The sequence below is a fragment of the Cryptotermes secundus genome, unplaced genomic scaffold (genome assembly GCF_002891405.2).
Source record: "Cryptotermes secundus unplaced genomic scaffold, Csec_1.0 scaffold873, whole genome shotgun sequence".
NCBI classification, from domain to species: Eukaryota; Metazoa; Arthropoda; class Insecta; order Blattodea; family Kalotermitidae; genus Cryptotermes; species Cryptotermes secundus.
In genome coordinates, this window is record NW_019739229.1 from 1809926 (window position 1) to 1826562 (window position 16637).

Below are 16637 nucleotides of genomic sequence, written 5' to 3' on the forward strand. Positions count from 1 at the left end.
TACGAGTCCAGATTGTTGGCTCCACACGATGCAGTTGTTCTTCTAATGGACAGTGGCTCGTGACGCGATCAAACAGATCAAAGACACAGACGAGGAGAATTGTAAGGAAATCTAAAACTGACTCATAGCACATTTCGACTTGATCCTTGTACAATTTTTATATACTAAGTCTCGATATTATTTTAAATGTTGATATTTTATTTATTGCCAGTGGGTTGGGACTAAGTCCCTTGTACTGCGGCAACTTCTGGCCTATTGTACCAGCCCCAGATGATAGGTGAGGGTGATTGTGGAGCAATTGGTGGAATGAAGATTGGCAGGGTAAACCGAAGTACTCGGAGAAAACCTGCCCCAGCGCCACTTTATCCACCACAAATCCCACTTGACTAGGGATCGAACCCAGGCTGCCTCAGTGGGAAGCCAGCGACTAACCGCTTGAGCTATGGAGCGTCCAGAAATGTAGATATACATGACTGCCTTTTAAGCAATTCATATAAGAATAATGAATACAGTTTAATGTTTCTTTTACGGTTGGTTGGATATCCTTAAAAATGTCCTAATGGACCCAGAGAAGTGGTGAGATTTAATCATATATTGATTAAGGACAGATTGGATTAAATGTAGCGGGAGCCTGCAATAGGAAAATACGCTACTTGTGGTTAACATGGGAAACTTTAATCTTATCTGCTGTTCCGCCCGACAGCGAGGCCTTGTCTGTCACTCTGATACAAGTACAAAGATTGAATGCACGTAAGGCCATGATGCTTAGGAAAATGTCTGAAACTAAGGGAGTCAAGAACAGAGGTATGGAGAAAATTACATAATGAGAAGCTTGTTTCTTACTAAATGACTAGATGCTCAGATATGGAACAATAGTAGCTTTATAAATGTTTCGTAATTCTATTTAAAATTAGTACCAGCAATTCTGCAAGTCATAGTGCAATAACATGTGCTTGCAGAAGTAGGGATTTTTCGCTACTAACTTGGGACTTCAAGAATCAAACATTTGAAACTTTGTATCTACATGGGTGTAAGAGAAAAACATAAAAGATTCTAAGCGAGGAATGAACCCACGTTATCACAGAGGCGGATTACTAAGATTAAACTTGTTCTCTGGCTATCCCCTTCCCCTGCACAGAGCAACAACCAATGGGACTCTAACGGCTTCTCTGTCTCAGTCGGACCTAATGGATAGAATCGATATACTGGATAAATGCCGGCAATGATGGTGTTGCTGGAGCTATGCAGCGGTGGTGTTAATGTGTTGACATTTTAATGTTAACATACGCGTCAAATGCCTCCTTTGCTACATTGCTTACGTAACTGGTATTCATTTCAATTTGGTACAGGAAAATATATATTGTTGCATATAGACGCCTTGTTAGACAACGGCCTCTAAACAGCAACAGAGGAATTGTGTTTTCTGCTTGGTCCGCGCCGAGAGCTACGCACGCAACAGTGGATACAGCAACAGAGGAACCGTGTTTTCTGTGCAGTCATTGCATAAATATTATAAGCATTGGAACTGAGTACAGTGGAGTGAAGTGAGTTGGTCAGCAATCAGTTAGAGGGCTGCTGCAGTTCATTCCTTGTCAGCTGTTGCTGTTAGAGTAAGGGGAACGTCCGTCGTTTAAAGCCGTTACCAGGCAACGACTGGTGCAGACACTGCAGGTTGAGAAAATTTAGTGCGTGCTGTAGTGAACTTCAGAGTGTGCGAATTAGCGATAGTGCTGTTACTTATAGTTACAATCTGTAAGTGTTCAATAAATCCAATTACAGATCCAAACCCCGTCTATAATCACTCATACACGCAACAATATATATTTTTCTCACAGGCAGTAATACTAGAAAGTCAAATGAACCCATTAGTGAATGATGTTAACTGCTTGTACAGACTATGAATAAATTATCGATGAAATATAGCTCAGATTTTAATGAAAAATCGTTTCCAGTGGCCACAAAAGTTGTAGCATTGTTCACAGAAGAAACCATAAACAATAGTACATAACATTTGTAAGTACTGAGTTTTTCTCAGCCGTAATTTGTTAGATGGCTGTCTCCTTTACTGTGACACCATGTACTGTTGCAGTAGGACATGTGCGGTTCGGAGGAACATCCACCAACAAGATTACACTGTGCCTCAAGCCACAAGACTACAACCTTGAAATAGAACAAGAATTTCTAGGAAGAACTAATGGCATACTTCCCTTTCATATGACACAAGCAGCATAAAAAACGACGCGTCTGACAATTCTTCTGTTTTGTGTATTCGTTGCGTCGGGAACGTGTTTTCCGAGCCGTTGCCTAGCATCAATAGAGGAAACAAACAAACAAACAGATGTGATCTCCCAATCCTACTTTAATTTTTCGAAAAAGGGTTATATGCTAAAATTAATCCTTGTGGTTCACTAAGCATGCCAATTGTCAAATATATTCGGCTTCACATTTTAATTATTGTATTTTGACTATCTGAAGTTTTGTGACAGTCGACTATTCATTAGACATATTTGCTGAACGTCGCTCATCCTCCGAGATGTATCTACAGCACGACGTTTCGGAAACGGAATCTGTGACTGAGATTAGCTCTCTCTAATGGGCTCATCTGAGCATGTTCCATCCCCCATCGTTACACATGACGACAGAAACTAGTCAAGTTACAGAAACGTCGTGTATATCAAATATACTCGAAACAACTATAAATTCCAATGTAATATTTGTATGTCGTCGCCTTAGTTATCAGCAGTGCTATCTCCAGTTTCTATTAAATTTCAGATTACAAATGCATTCAGTTTCTGATGACATGAGTGCTGTAGATCCTCAGTAGAATGAGTAAAATGACAATAGAAATTAGAAAATAAAATCCCTTTTGTTATGTCTCCAGTGTACAACTATTCATGTTTCAAACATCGCGTCCTTGTTTTCTCTGCTCTACAACATGTCAGATAAAACCATTAGAAAGAGCGACAACGAACTTCCCATTTGTGTTCTAGTTGTTCTGTTCTACATTGGGGTGAAAAAAACATTTGACATAGAAAGTCTTCTTTTTAGCATATTCATTCATTCTTTCTTTCTTTCTGTCTTTCTATTCTGGCAATAAAATTCGTTGGACAATATTATTCGTTGCCTCATATTCTCGTGTACGTATTACGTCATGTCCGTTACTGTTAACATATACATAATGTTTCATATATATACATTAAAGAAATGTTTATATTCTATATACTTTATGAATTTCGTAACTCCACCTCCAATGTTCCATTCATTATCTGTTAAGATTTCGATATTAATCGAAAATCAACTGCTCAAACGGTATATAAGTTCAGATACTTAATATCACGTGTAGCTAAGTGATTCCCACCTCACAACTTCGTGCGTTCGCCATGTAAGTAATAGAGGTTTTAGGAAATGTTAGGTTCGAAATCTGGGATATTCTCAAATGACATCCATTTACATCAAATTTCGCGAATATTTCTCTAGTAGATATAACTGCTTTTGTCTGCTTCACGAACGTCGCAGTGGCCACGCGATGAGAGTCAGTTTATAAATGAACGACATTCTGAGTCTCCTGTAATGTCAGTGGTATACCAATTACTCACACTTATCCTATTAACACTGATGAGGGTTCACACTTGGTTCCTTCAGCACCAGATGGTATGAACAGAAGACAGCAATGATTTACGGCGGCAGGAAACAAGAGAGATTTACTAAATTTGTTGCACAAATTCTACGTTTCTGGACATTACCCATCGTCCTGTCTTTATCTAAAAACACCGTCCTCTTTATATTACAAAACAAAACGTTTCGGAGACTGGATTCCGAAACTTTATGTTTCGTAATATAAACAGAACTGTGTTTCAGATAAAGACAGGACGATGGATAATGTACAGAAACACAATATTTGTACTATATTACCATCGTCACAAACTTTTAGATCTTATTTAAATTTAGGGTGTTTAAAGTTGAAGTGAATAGGTGAAGGCCGGTACTAAGTGAGGTAGGGCTGAGATTGCTTCTCAGAGCTTAACGAGCGTCGCTTCGACAAGACGATAGAGCACAATCACTTCCATTAAACTACACAGTTTAACTGGATTACAGATATGTCTCTCTTTGTAGTACGAGTTACACTTAGTATTAAATTTTCATCAACAATTTCACTGGTTACTACTGTAGGTCACTGTAAGCCGTTATTTGGCTGACCTAGTAAAATGAATCTGAATACTATGACGTGTGTACCCATTTCTAGGCAAAAGGTCGGTAAATACATTCCCGGAGAAGCAAACACGCGGAGCAATAGGACGTCTATGGCCAGGTAACGGGCCAATAAGCACGCATTATTGAAAACAGAAGACAGTGTTTTCCGTGAGTCCGTGCAAAATGGTTATAAGAAATGTTCGGCAGGACAGGAGCAGTAGAAGCAGAAGAGCAGGGAGTACAGAACAGAACTCGGAAGAGAAACTGAGTCGCCCTCGGAATTGGCAGCTTCAGAAATGGCAAGGAAGGAATTAGGCTGTGCCAAAACGTCATATGTGAGTTGAAGCGACAGTGAGACTGATAAATCCGTTGCCAGTGTACGGCAAGTGAAGACCGAGAACCGTAGTGCGTGTGTACCGGTGAATTGTAAAGTGTGTAGAATATCGATAGCACTGTATCGACCATAGTCCCTAATTGTGTGAATGTATAAGGTGAAATAAATTCAATCATCCAATTCAAACCCCGTCTTATAAGTCACACCCTTACGCGTGACGATATATTATATGCATGCGTATCAGAGAGCGACGCACGAGAATAAGCTGAAGACGCTCTCTGCAGGGACGCCGCGTCAAGTCACCAGTTTTTGCAAACTGTCGATTTTAAAAGACGTTTCCTCCCTTAATTTAGCTTGATTGGTTACTTTAAATCTGGGGTTCACAAGAGTAATTATTTCAGCCAATGGAATGTATTTATTATGCAAATGGATACTTTAAATTAATAATGGGTTTCAACTGTCCAAGTCACGAGGTGGGCTCACGTGGGCGATTTAATCAATCCAACTGCTCACTTCTACTGGATTCATCAATGTTTAAATTCTTAGAACTAACACAGTGGAACACATACGAGTACTAGATTAGCATATAAAGGCGTATGTTACAATGTAAATGTAAGAATGGACTATGTCCCCTTATTTCTTCTCACAATATAATTCTAAATCTTGGTTAAGAAGACTGGCGATCGTTGCAAATACTCTTAATGACTGTTTATATAGTTAGAACATCTGAAATTGCTAGAGATAAGCACACAGTCTTCATGGAGGTTTCATAAGCTTACCTTTCCACATAAGACAGGAAAACAGGTTAATAATTTGAACAATTCTTTATTAGAGTCCGTCGCAAGACAACAATACAATGGTCAAGGCTAAATTAGCTTAGCTACATGTTTCGGCTATTAGAGCCATCATCAGGCAAACACATGATTACCATATTCACATAGTATTGAACTACAATTGCATTGGTGAAGCTGCTTACTTGATAATTATTACATTATAAAATACATGGTATATTTTGTTGTCAAGTTCTCAGCTAAGCACTTCTTATTAAAATATATATTAGCATAGCAGTTCAATAGCTTGAGCTTAGTGTTCATGTATTTATATATGCTTCTTGCTTGAACAGCATTTATAATTTGCATTTCCTGCATCCTGTTGTGTTACTATTGAACTGCAATGCTAATATACACTTTAATAAGAAGTGCTTAGCTGAGAATTTGACACCAAAATATAGCATGTATTTTATAATGTAATAATTATCAAGTAGCCAGCTTCACCATCGCCATTGCAGTTCAGTAGTGTGTGAATATGGTAATCATGTGTTTGCCTGATGATGGCTCTAATAGCCGAAACACTAATAAAGAATTGTATATAATAACACAACAGAATGCACGAAATAAAAAAAGAACAATAATAATTTGAAGGCTAATTTTCCCACATGAAGGAGAATAGGTACAGTGGGGCTGTAGCATCAGTAATGCTCAAGAAAAATGCTGGATAGATGTGAGCGGTCAGCGTGTATTCTATTTTTGTAAAATAATTCACATGCCTATCTATAACGTTGTTATCAAAAACAAGCTGAAAGCTAAATGGAAATTCTTCCCACTGTCCAAACTGTTTTACGTTTTGCCATTAGACAGACAGAAAATTATAGAGAATGTGTTGCGACAAAGTTGTCGTCTCGCACTAATTCGCCAGTTGAGATTCTAGTGTCTTCCCATTGCACAGGTTTATTGGTCATGCCGGTTGCGTCTTCCTTACGGCAGGAGAAGGCAATGTGTGATAGTTCTGAGTATACATGAAGCGGCATATGAATTTCAAGATCATTCAGTTAAGATTCGTTGAAGTAGCTACAAAATGAGCATTGATGTGAACCATTTCAACCGGATTCAGGACTCTGAGAGCATTTTCTCTGAATACTGGAGAGAATTATAATGCCATATAAATGAGATTATCACAGAGTTAGTTATAAAGAATTCTATCTTTTGGGATACAAAGCAACGTAGTGCATTGAAAGTCAACCAAAGTTTCGTACATGTTCTTCTGAAACGTCGGTTGGTTTTAAACGGACTATATGGTGTTTTATGTCCCTGACGACAGAAGGTTTTGATATCACTGCCGCTCACTAAAATTAAGAACTAAACTTCTTGACATTTAGTCCGCAAGCGAACTATACCGACCGAGCGACCATCGCTTGTTGGCGAAGTTAGTGCCAACTTTAGCGGATAGAGGATGTCACTTGATCTGGGCAACGGATCCCCAAGGCCGTTAATTTCGGTTTTCTAGACCGGAACTGCTACTTTTCCATTCAAGTAGCTCCTCAATTATCCTCACGAGGCTGAGTGGACCCAGTTCCAGAACCACTACTTCTCAGAAAATCTGGTAGCGCCGGGAATCGAACCCGAGACCTCTGGATCTGTAGCAAGAAACTATGACCACTAGACCACTGTCAACCAGTGATGTGACATATGATTGAGAATATTTCGTTATGTACGAGTATATCCATATGAAATTTCATGTGTGATATTATGTTGAATAATAAACTCCTGTGCCCTATCTTCACTCTTCGTCATAATTATGTACTTAAGGCTTTATATCGGTCAAAATAAAGTTAAACTGTAAAGAGACGAACAAAAGAAATTCCGTTTTCTTGACACAGCTTAACACAAAGCGATCTAATATAAAAACAACTGAACAAGAGAATGGGCTCCGTATTTCCAGAGACGCTTAGCATACATGACGGAAAATTATCTGAAACAAAAATAATTATCGTACACGTTAAATCTTGGAGCTGCTGTTCAATAGAATTAGTTCCAGTGCTTTTCAAAATGTTTATGAAAGACGAAGTCGAGTGGCACATCTTTTAGCTTAGTTTTTTCTATCGCTGTTTCCTCCTGCAATTCAATTCCTACTGTAATTACCAGCAACAACGTTCCTGGAGATATTTCTGTCTGAGGAGAACAAGTACTGCCGTCTATTGCCGGTGCTCGCAACCCTGGCCTCTCCTGTTAAGGACGAAGTACGCACAGTGCTTGCTTTTAAAAGTCCCTAACGTGAAAAATTGCTCATTAGGCAGAGAGATTCTGAATGTCATTAAAAGACGAGAAGCGAGCAAACCTTGCAGAATGTAGACATCTTAACAGCAAGAAGTGCCGCTCAGTGCAGAAGTAGCTTCTAGCGAAATGCACGAGTATGGGACAAAGAAGACGCTTTCATTTGGAAGAATGCACCTTTCTTTCATGATGAAAAGATTTTTTAATCTCTTTATTTTGGGGATGGGTGGATCTAAGGGTCATTTCTTAACAAGCGCCTTAACGTCTTTTCATCCTTAAGACCTATTAATAAGTCAGTTTTTATTACATTTCATTCTATTCTAAAGAGGTATAATCACATGATAAGTGTTTTTGAATGAGATTATCTTGGATATTAATTCATCTTTCTGCCTGAGATATATAAATATTTAAATAGTTTAAACTGATACTTGTGAAAGCATGGAGGTCATGCTGTACCGCATTTGAGATAGTGTGCTGAGATACACCTAACCACTTTACACCCGAGAAGACAAGGGCCAGTACCCATTGAAGAGGAAGCCGGGTGGAATCTCACAAAGCATGTCTCAGAGCTTTGTAAAAGGCAAAAATACGTTGCCTCTACCGGGAATGTAGCACCGAGTCCTGTGTCAACCAGCTTGTAGCCTATTCGTTTTATCGACCGAGCTGTCGTGGCTCTGCACCCGCGTTATGTCAACAATGAACACATCTTCATTCTAACGCTCGCGACGAGATATGGAGGCAGACAGCTAGGTCTGGCAACAGTGTAGAAGTTCCCAGAGATAAATCATTGCTCGAGCTAGCTAAAAAAGAAGAGTACGAGGACATTACTTAATGGGAAGAGTGCGCCTGATGGATGGGACAGCTGCTACACACGGGAAGCGAAATTAGCGTGTAGAAACAGGAGTTGTGTGTAGTCCACAGAGCAATTTATTTTAACGCGTCTTCGTTCATACAAATAACAATTATTTCAATGCTGTGCTTAAGGGTCGCATTGTAGTGACTATGAAGACTACGATGGTTAGGATTTGAATTTGGTAATTCAGCCAGTCACGGTGGCCGTGTCGTCTAAGGCACGAACTGCCTTCGGTCGCTCGAACACTGGAATCATGTGTTCGAATCCCACTTTTGTGTAATATCTGTTGACTTTCCATCTCATTTTGCCTTTCAGTTTCTTATACTACACAAACAGAATGTTTCAAGCCACAGAATGAGGGCGAGTATTTCCGAACACAACTTCGCGAGTACCTCTTCCGAAACTGGCTGACTAGATGTAGCGGAAGGTACGAGGGGTAAGACCGAATAAGTAGGCGGCCTACCTGCGGTGTTACGTGGTTTCCTCTTATTGTGAACCTTCTGTATATATCAGGAAGTGAGCAGTGAGTTTGAAATGAAACAGATATGAAACGAACAGAAGAGAAAGGTGCTGTCTAGAAGGGACAACCATGTGGTTGAGGAAGAGAGGACTTTCGAAGACTTTTCGGTGTCTGCTAGTCAGGAAGAGAGGTGATAAAATGCATTGAGACTTCAGGAGAGGAGATGAAAGAAGCGTTTCTAGTCACCACCTGGATCTGAGAAAAGGTGACGAAAGCCCTGACCTCAAAATATCTCCCATCACCTCTCGTCACTGCCACATGGTGGCTAGAAACATTTCCACCATCTCCTCCTCAGAACACCAAGCCGAAAAATCTTACCATAAATTCCTCATGAACACCAGGACTAAAAGTGGTAGTCACCTCTTTCCCTCTTCACACACAAGTGGTTACTGAAGGCCCCTAAAACTGCCTCGCATCTTCGAAGGAATCCCTGCGAAACACGCTAAGTTCGTCAGCCGAAATCGAAGCAGCCATATTCTTTTTCTCGTTTTCGAGAGCTACAGCAGTGCGAGGTGTGTTCCTGCACACTTTGCTCTTAGTTTCTCCCATAAATAAAAGGTATGAAGTCCTGCTATCTTGGAGGCCACAATCTTGTCCTAATGATCCTGTGATCGAACATTTATTGTAGGTGAACTCATTGAAATTCGTGTACAGTACGCAGTAGCGTTGCCTCGTTGAAAGTAGCCATATTGTCTTTGGTCGCCAGTCAGCTTTTCGAAAATCGGTTGTAATACCGTATTTACGCATGTATAGGCCGCGTGCGTGTATAGGCCGCAGCAAAATTTTCAGACAGAAATTATAGAAAAAATAATTTTCTTGGAATATTATTTTAGGAGTAGAACATCCTGTATTACTAATTATGAATATATATTTTTTTAAATGAAGTGTGATTTCGAATATTTCGAATATAAGCCGCACCCCAGTTTTCCTCTTGAATTTTTGGCAAAAAATGTGCGGCCTATACATGCGTAAATACGGTATGTTGGTCTTAATTTACGGGTTCGTGCTAACATATTGGACAGTTAACTCCCCCAGCACTTACAGCACACCACACTCCAAACTTTATGTCGTTCAGAGGAATTTCGTGAAGTGCGTGGGGAATTTGGCCACGCCAGATTCGCGTGTTCTGAGAATTTACATAACCTCTTACGTGAAAGTATGCTTCGTCGGTTATGAAGAGCAGCTGAGGAACTACGAGTCCACCTTTAATATTTCCATCGTCCAGTTGCGAAACTAAGTTCTTTATGGAGCATCGATAGGTTTAAACTCATGCACACCTCCAACTCCATATGAACGAAGCTTTTTTATTTTAGTTGCCTTAGAAGCAGATACTACAGATAAGAGTGTCTTTAGTGATAATCGTCTTAGAGATTTCCGAGAAGTAATCTGTAACCCAGCCAGTATATCTTCAAGTTTCTCATCTCTAAGTTGCGAGAACGTGTTTTATCAAGCAATGACTCGGTGGTCCGCGACTTTTTAATAAATGTGAACACAACATTTTGTAGTCAAGGGTGAATCCGTGTATCTGTGTATGAATCTTCCCTGAAATTCTCTTTCATATGTACGTTTCAACAATAAATATTCTCTGATCAGTAATGTATATTATTGATGATAACAAGATAAACATTTGAACTAGGCACGTCGGTTCAACTTCCGCCTATGTCTTCCGAAACTGACTGACTAGAGCTAGCGGAAGGTACGAGGGGTTAGGCCGAGTAAGTAGCTGGCGTACCTGTGGCGCTACGAGGCGAACGCCCTGTATATATATAAGGTCTGAGGCCCCCTACACAGGCCCTATCCTGAATATGTGAACTTCAATATTAACCAAAGCATTGGAATATCTAAACATCCTCAATGCCATATTTCCGTGAGCTGAAATCATAGTGTAAAACAAAAATGACGTTTTCCGAAAAGTACGCCTTATATTGATGGAGCACTTGCTTACCTGGGAGCCTCACCTAGTGACCCAGAGGCCGATTGCAGGCAGCAGAAGACCAGGCATAAGGCATGCCCAGCGCGTGGCCACAGAGGACTCCTGGCGTTGTATGGCCGCTGTGTTGTCCCCTGAAAACACAAAGCAAAGTTTTCAGACAAAGAGCAGACTTATCTGTACCGAAGTTTCTTTCAGCTTTGTGGGGCTTATCGCTCGCCAGTTCCGTGATTACCACGATCCCTGTTCCAGATAAACACCGGTCCGTAAATGTGACGGACAGACAATTCATTCCTGTGTCTGTTTGGACATTTGTAGTAACCTACCTTGACGAAGCATAGCTGCTGGACATTACTGCAAATTAATTTGATTCATTCTGGTCCGTCACACTAACAATAACAATTCCGTCTAGTGTGACTGGTGACTGCAATGGTTACTACAACTACGCATGCGTCAAAGTTGCCGCTATAATATGGTACAAGGAAATTAGTATTATTATCCGTTATTGTATTCCCAGCAGTATGTCAAGAGATAAGCCGTCACACAAACTTACATTCATAAACACTTTTGTCTTTTAGTTATTCTAGCTTTAACCTTAAATTGTCATCATCAGTTACATAAACAGATTTTTTTTCCTTGGCACTACATCCCCCGTGGGCCTAGGTCTACCTCCATGAACTTCTCCGTTCACTTCGGTTTTTCTAGATCTTACACATTCGGTAGGACTCCTTGGGCGGGTGATTAGCTCGTCGCAAGGCTTCTAACTGTACATAAACGCAGAAAAACGCACACAAACATCCATACCATGAGTGGGATTCGAACGCACGATCCCGGCTTCCGAGCGAGCGAAGACAGTGCATACCTTAGACCGCTCGGCTACCGTGACCTGCACATAAACAGGTTACTCGAATATATACGTACAAATTTGTTAACATGTGAACATATATGAAATTGTAAATTAGGTAATAATGTAATTGGGTTGATCATGAATTTTACGAAGACATGAGCACATTGTAACAGTATTTGTCCGAAATACGAGAACTCCCCAGTCTATGGAGTGCCTAAATTGGTACTCCATTTTCTTGTATTATCGCGTCATTTTCGTCAATCTGAGTTATCATTGCACAGGTTTTCTTTATAGAAAGAGACCGCTGAGAAATTTTAGTGTATGTAGTGACGTCAAGCTGATGCTGCAAAGGGAGAGAGATGATTTTGTAGATTTCACGGTTAATGGATGTGACGGGATTTTGTCTAGAGCAGTGGCGATACTATTCCTTCTGAAAACATTATCTGTCTTGCTGAATTTGGGTTTCTGACGGTGCACACTGTGAAGAACGCTCATCTGGATTTTAACACCCCGTAATTAGGTTAGATCGCGTCGTTTCGGGGGAACATATGACATCCATCTTAATGGTCGAAGAGTAAGTCAAGTAAGAAACTATCAGAAGCCGAGCTTTCCGCGTATATCCGGGATCTGTCTTCGTGTAGTTCGGAGAGTGCGCGACGTTTCTAAGTAACATATCGCCTCCATCTTCAGAGACGAAGAATAAGATAAGACAGCTGAGCTTATCATTTGCTTCTTCTGATTTTTTCTTATCCTAATATTGGATCCTGAAGATGGAGGCAGTAATTTCTCCGAAATTTTGTTTCTCTTCGAACTATATGACATTACACAACAGAACGTCGTAGTTTTAATAAGTGACCCCACTTCGCTTCCATTTTTAAAGTTACAGTGTAAAAAGTTTGATGATATATCATTATTAAATAAATATGTCCAATTTTTTAAATGAATTTTTGGTACAGAACAAAATCAATAGGCCGATCACAATGTGTACACGGTCTAAGGTATAGAATGTCTTCGCACGCTTGAACATTGGGATAGTGGGTTCAAATCCCGCTCGATGAACGGATGTACGTATTTCTGCATTTCTTCTTTGTTAATGTTGTCCTGTGTATGTTTGATTCCTTGTCCAAGGAATCCTGCCAAGTGTCTGTAAGATCCAAAGTTTCGGATTAATCATGAATGGGAAGAGGCAAGAAGGTTTAATCTGTTAAGAGGACAGAAATAGGATGAGGAATAAACAAATAAATAAATATATTTGCTAATTCTATAAGGCACACGGCAAATAATTTCAATCTGAACCGAATAGTGACCTCCATGCAACCTCCTATACAATGGGTACCGGGGGCTCTTACTTGGGGATAAGGCAGCCCGGACGTGAAGCTGACCACTCACCTCCAGCTTGTGCCGAGGCCAAGAAAATGTGGATCTATATATCCAACCACCATAAGACTTCGTGGCGTAGTGCTTAATGAGTTAAGCACAGGGACTTTACCTTTACCACATCGTGACCGCACTTCCGCGACATCAACCCTTTCCACGCACTTAATTAACAACCACTCCCTTCCCTAGCCTCTGGATCAGCTGGATGGACAACCAGACAGGACTAGTCGGAACTTCTGGTAAAGTGAGAATGCTTTTTCCAAGGTGTACACATCCAGTGAGGAGCCGGGATAGCGCAGTCGGTACAGCGTCTAGCTGCGGGCTGGACCACCGAGGGGTCGGAGTTCGAGTCCCCCGCCCTGGGGTCCACCCCATCTCCTCTCCAATGGGTACCGGTAGCTCTTAACCCAGGGGCTAAAGCGGCCACGGCGAGAAGCTTACCACTGGCCTCCAATTAGTGCCGAAGTCAAGAAAACGTGGATCTATACATCCACTCCCCCTTACGCCTTCATGGCGTAATGTCTGATTAGTTAGGCACTGTGACTACTTTACCTTTCGTATGCATCCAGTGTGCAGCTGATATATGCACTCCTCGTGACGTCATCTACACGTCAATAAAACTGAATACAGGTCTTAAACACCAATCCATGAACGAGTATAGGGAGAATGGAGGTGACGCTCCGAGCATTCTTAGCCTCTATGATAGTTGTTTTAGACACTGTATCAGCTGTGTGTTGAGATGCATTTGGTCCCTGGATACTCTATGTTTGCCCTGAATTTGACACCAGAATATGTTATTCTGTATTCTGGTTCATTCATTGGCCCCTTTTTTTCCTTGACACTACAGCCCCAGTGGGCCTAGGCCTACCTCCATGAATTTCTCCGTTCACTTCGGTTTTTCTAGATCTTACACATACGGTAGGACTCCCTGGGCGGGTGATCAGCTCGTCACAAGGCCTCTACCTGTACACAAACACAGAAAAATGCACACACAGACATCCATGCCTTGAGTGGGATTCGAACCCACGATCCCGGTTTCCAAGCGAGCGAAGACAGTGCATGCCTTAGACCGCTCGGCTACCGTGACCGGCCTCATTTGCCCCATAAATTTCTATAATCACATAGCGCCGAGTGCTTGAACAATTCCTGAACAGTCGGTTGAAAAATACGTGATACTGTGCGGTCTTAACGCCGATCACAGTGGCCGCGCGGTATGAGGCATGAACTGCCTTCTCCCGCTCGAACGCTGGGATCGTGTGTTCGAATCCCACTCAAGGCATGGATGTCTGTGTGTGCATTTTTCTGTGTTTGTGTTGTCCTGTGTGTAGGTAGCGGCCTTCTGACGTGCTGATCACACATCCAGGGAGTCCTACTGTCTGAGAAAAATGATTACGAAACTGAAGAAGAGGCCAGGGCCGAACAAAGGCTGCAGAGCCTAATTTAACGTAATATCTCGACAAATTTTTGGAGGGACTGAGATAAACCATGGAGTCGCGATACCGATAACCGGGATGAAGGCGATAAGTTCTGCCGAAACGTCCATAAGATCTACATGACGCCACATCCCAGAAGGCGGCAATCTTCATAGTCACCGCTGTGAAAACCTCAAATCTTACATAACTACGTTTCTTTGACAACATTGCTCGTAACACATCAGTAGCGAATGACACTCCGATCACTGTAAAAGAGACGCCTCAAAGTGCCAAAAGGGCGAGAAGGACATGCGTTTTGGCACCTCAGATCTCCGCACTATGTGATTGCGACTTCTACTTACGGGGATAAGTGAAAGACCAAGATACCAAACTTCGATGCCACGTTTTTTCAGTAGCGAAATTCACAGCCCAGAGACAAAGTTAATCCAGTGTTGCGTGTTACGAAAAAGTTGCGGCCATTACCTAGCAACGGCTGTTGTATAGCGGCTTATTTCGCGGGCGTTACGTAGCAACGGGTCTCCATTCCATCCTACGCATAAAAATACGCGTACAGCTGTCCGTGTAATGGATGCTCACATCAGCAGAAGAATGGGGAATTGAAGGCATGGCTCCACGCATTCTTAACGGCCCACACTGTATGGAAATGAATCCAGCCGCTTCAGAGAGCCCCGGTACGTATCGGAAAGGAAGCTGGGAGCACCAAGAACCAGTCACTGCTTTGCAGTAAAAACAACACTCTTTCCTCAGAAGGAACCCCTATATCTCGTTCTTCAAGCCCGTTGGCTAGGCGTTATACCGACTAAGCTATCGCGACCCGTACATGCATAACCAACCCGATGAGGTGTGTGCTAAAGGAGAATTTGGTGGGGACACGTCAGTCCATGTGACGACTCACCGATTTCCGCTTAGGCTCACAGTGACAAACGAAACTAGCTACAATGTCAAAGAGAATCAGCTGGAATGTATTGATGGTACTGGTATTCGCAGCGCATGACGGAAATGAGCAATTGTGTGGGAAAAACGATAACAAAAATAACATACACACGTAAGCCTTTCGGGAGTTAACAACAGTCAAGGGGGACAGCAAACAAGGTTATTACATATTTACGGAGTAATCACTTTTTTTTTGACGTGCAGACGAAAAGGACTATTTCATGCATTTATATAATCGTATTCGATGTTGATATTCATGTTCGGGAGAAGGGTATGTTATTAAAATATTTACACGTGTAACAGTCCCCTTCAGCCTGTAGACTGATGCATGAGTACAGTTCACGGCGTAACAAAGCAGTAAAATTTGGAAGCCGCGTTGTCCCAGCCACCAAACGCACTAAAGCTCAGGATAGAACAGCAGAGATCTCTTGGTGTCTGTCACACCAAACAGGTGTATTGGGGGAGTGGAGATAAAGCCCTAAATGGAGGTTCCCACTCAGCTCATAAAAAGATGCTATATTTTTCATTCTGTAGGAGGCTGCTTGACCGCGCGATCTAAGGCATGAACACTGGAATCGTGGGTTCGAATCCCGCACGAGGCATGGATGTCTGTGTGCGCTTATTCTATGCTTGTGTTGTTCTGTGTATAAGTAACTACAGGCTGATCCCGCGTCAAAGGAATCCTACAGACTGTTTATAAGAGTAGGAAAATTGGAACAGCGGCCAAGGTCCAACAAAGAGCCTTAGATAGATAGATAGATAGATAGATAGATAGATAGATAGATAGATAGATAGATAGATAGATAGATAGATAGATAGATAGACAGAAAGACAGAGAAAAAGACAGACAGATATATAGAGAGATAGGAAACGGGTTGAGCCCCAGGATCACGCTCCAACGACGCACACCCGTGCAGTGACCGTCAGCCAGAGTAGCATGACTCTCAGAGTCTGGAGGAGTTTTATCAGTGAGTTAGTTAATTAACACTAACTGTTTTAGTAATATAACGAGTTAGTGACAAGACACGGGGTTTTGACTGGTAATCAGATTTGTAATCAACGCCGCCACTAATTCACACGCTCTACTTATTAGACCACACGTCACGTCGTCTCAATTTGCTGTGTATCCTCTTCATCCTGGGAATAGAATTCCTTCGGTCCAGCCTGTA

The 16637-nt window shown here is 41.6% G+C and overlaps 1 protein-coding gene and 1 long non-coding RNA gene across 3 annotated transcripts in view; one reads left to right on the forward strand and one right to left on the reverse strand.

Moving 5' to 3' along the window:
- The window catches only part of LOC117282901, a 442344-nt gene that overhangs the window by 362213 nt on the left and 63494 nt on the right, over window positions 1–16637 (forward strand). The window lies entirely within an intron of this gene.
- Window positions 1–16637, reverse strand: part of LOC111871793 (hemicentin-1-like) — a 475354-nt gene that overhangs the window by 11485 nt on the left and 447232 nt on the right. The window contains exon 8 of the mRNA XM_023865137.2: window positions 10894–11012. Coding sequence (XP_023720905.1) covers window positions 10903–11012 — 110 coding nt within the window. The 3' untranslated portion in view covers window positions 10894–10902. The remainder of the gene's footprint in view (window positions 1–10893; window positions 11013–16637) is intronic.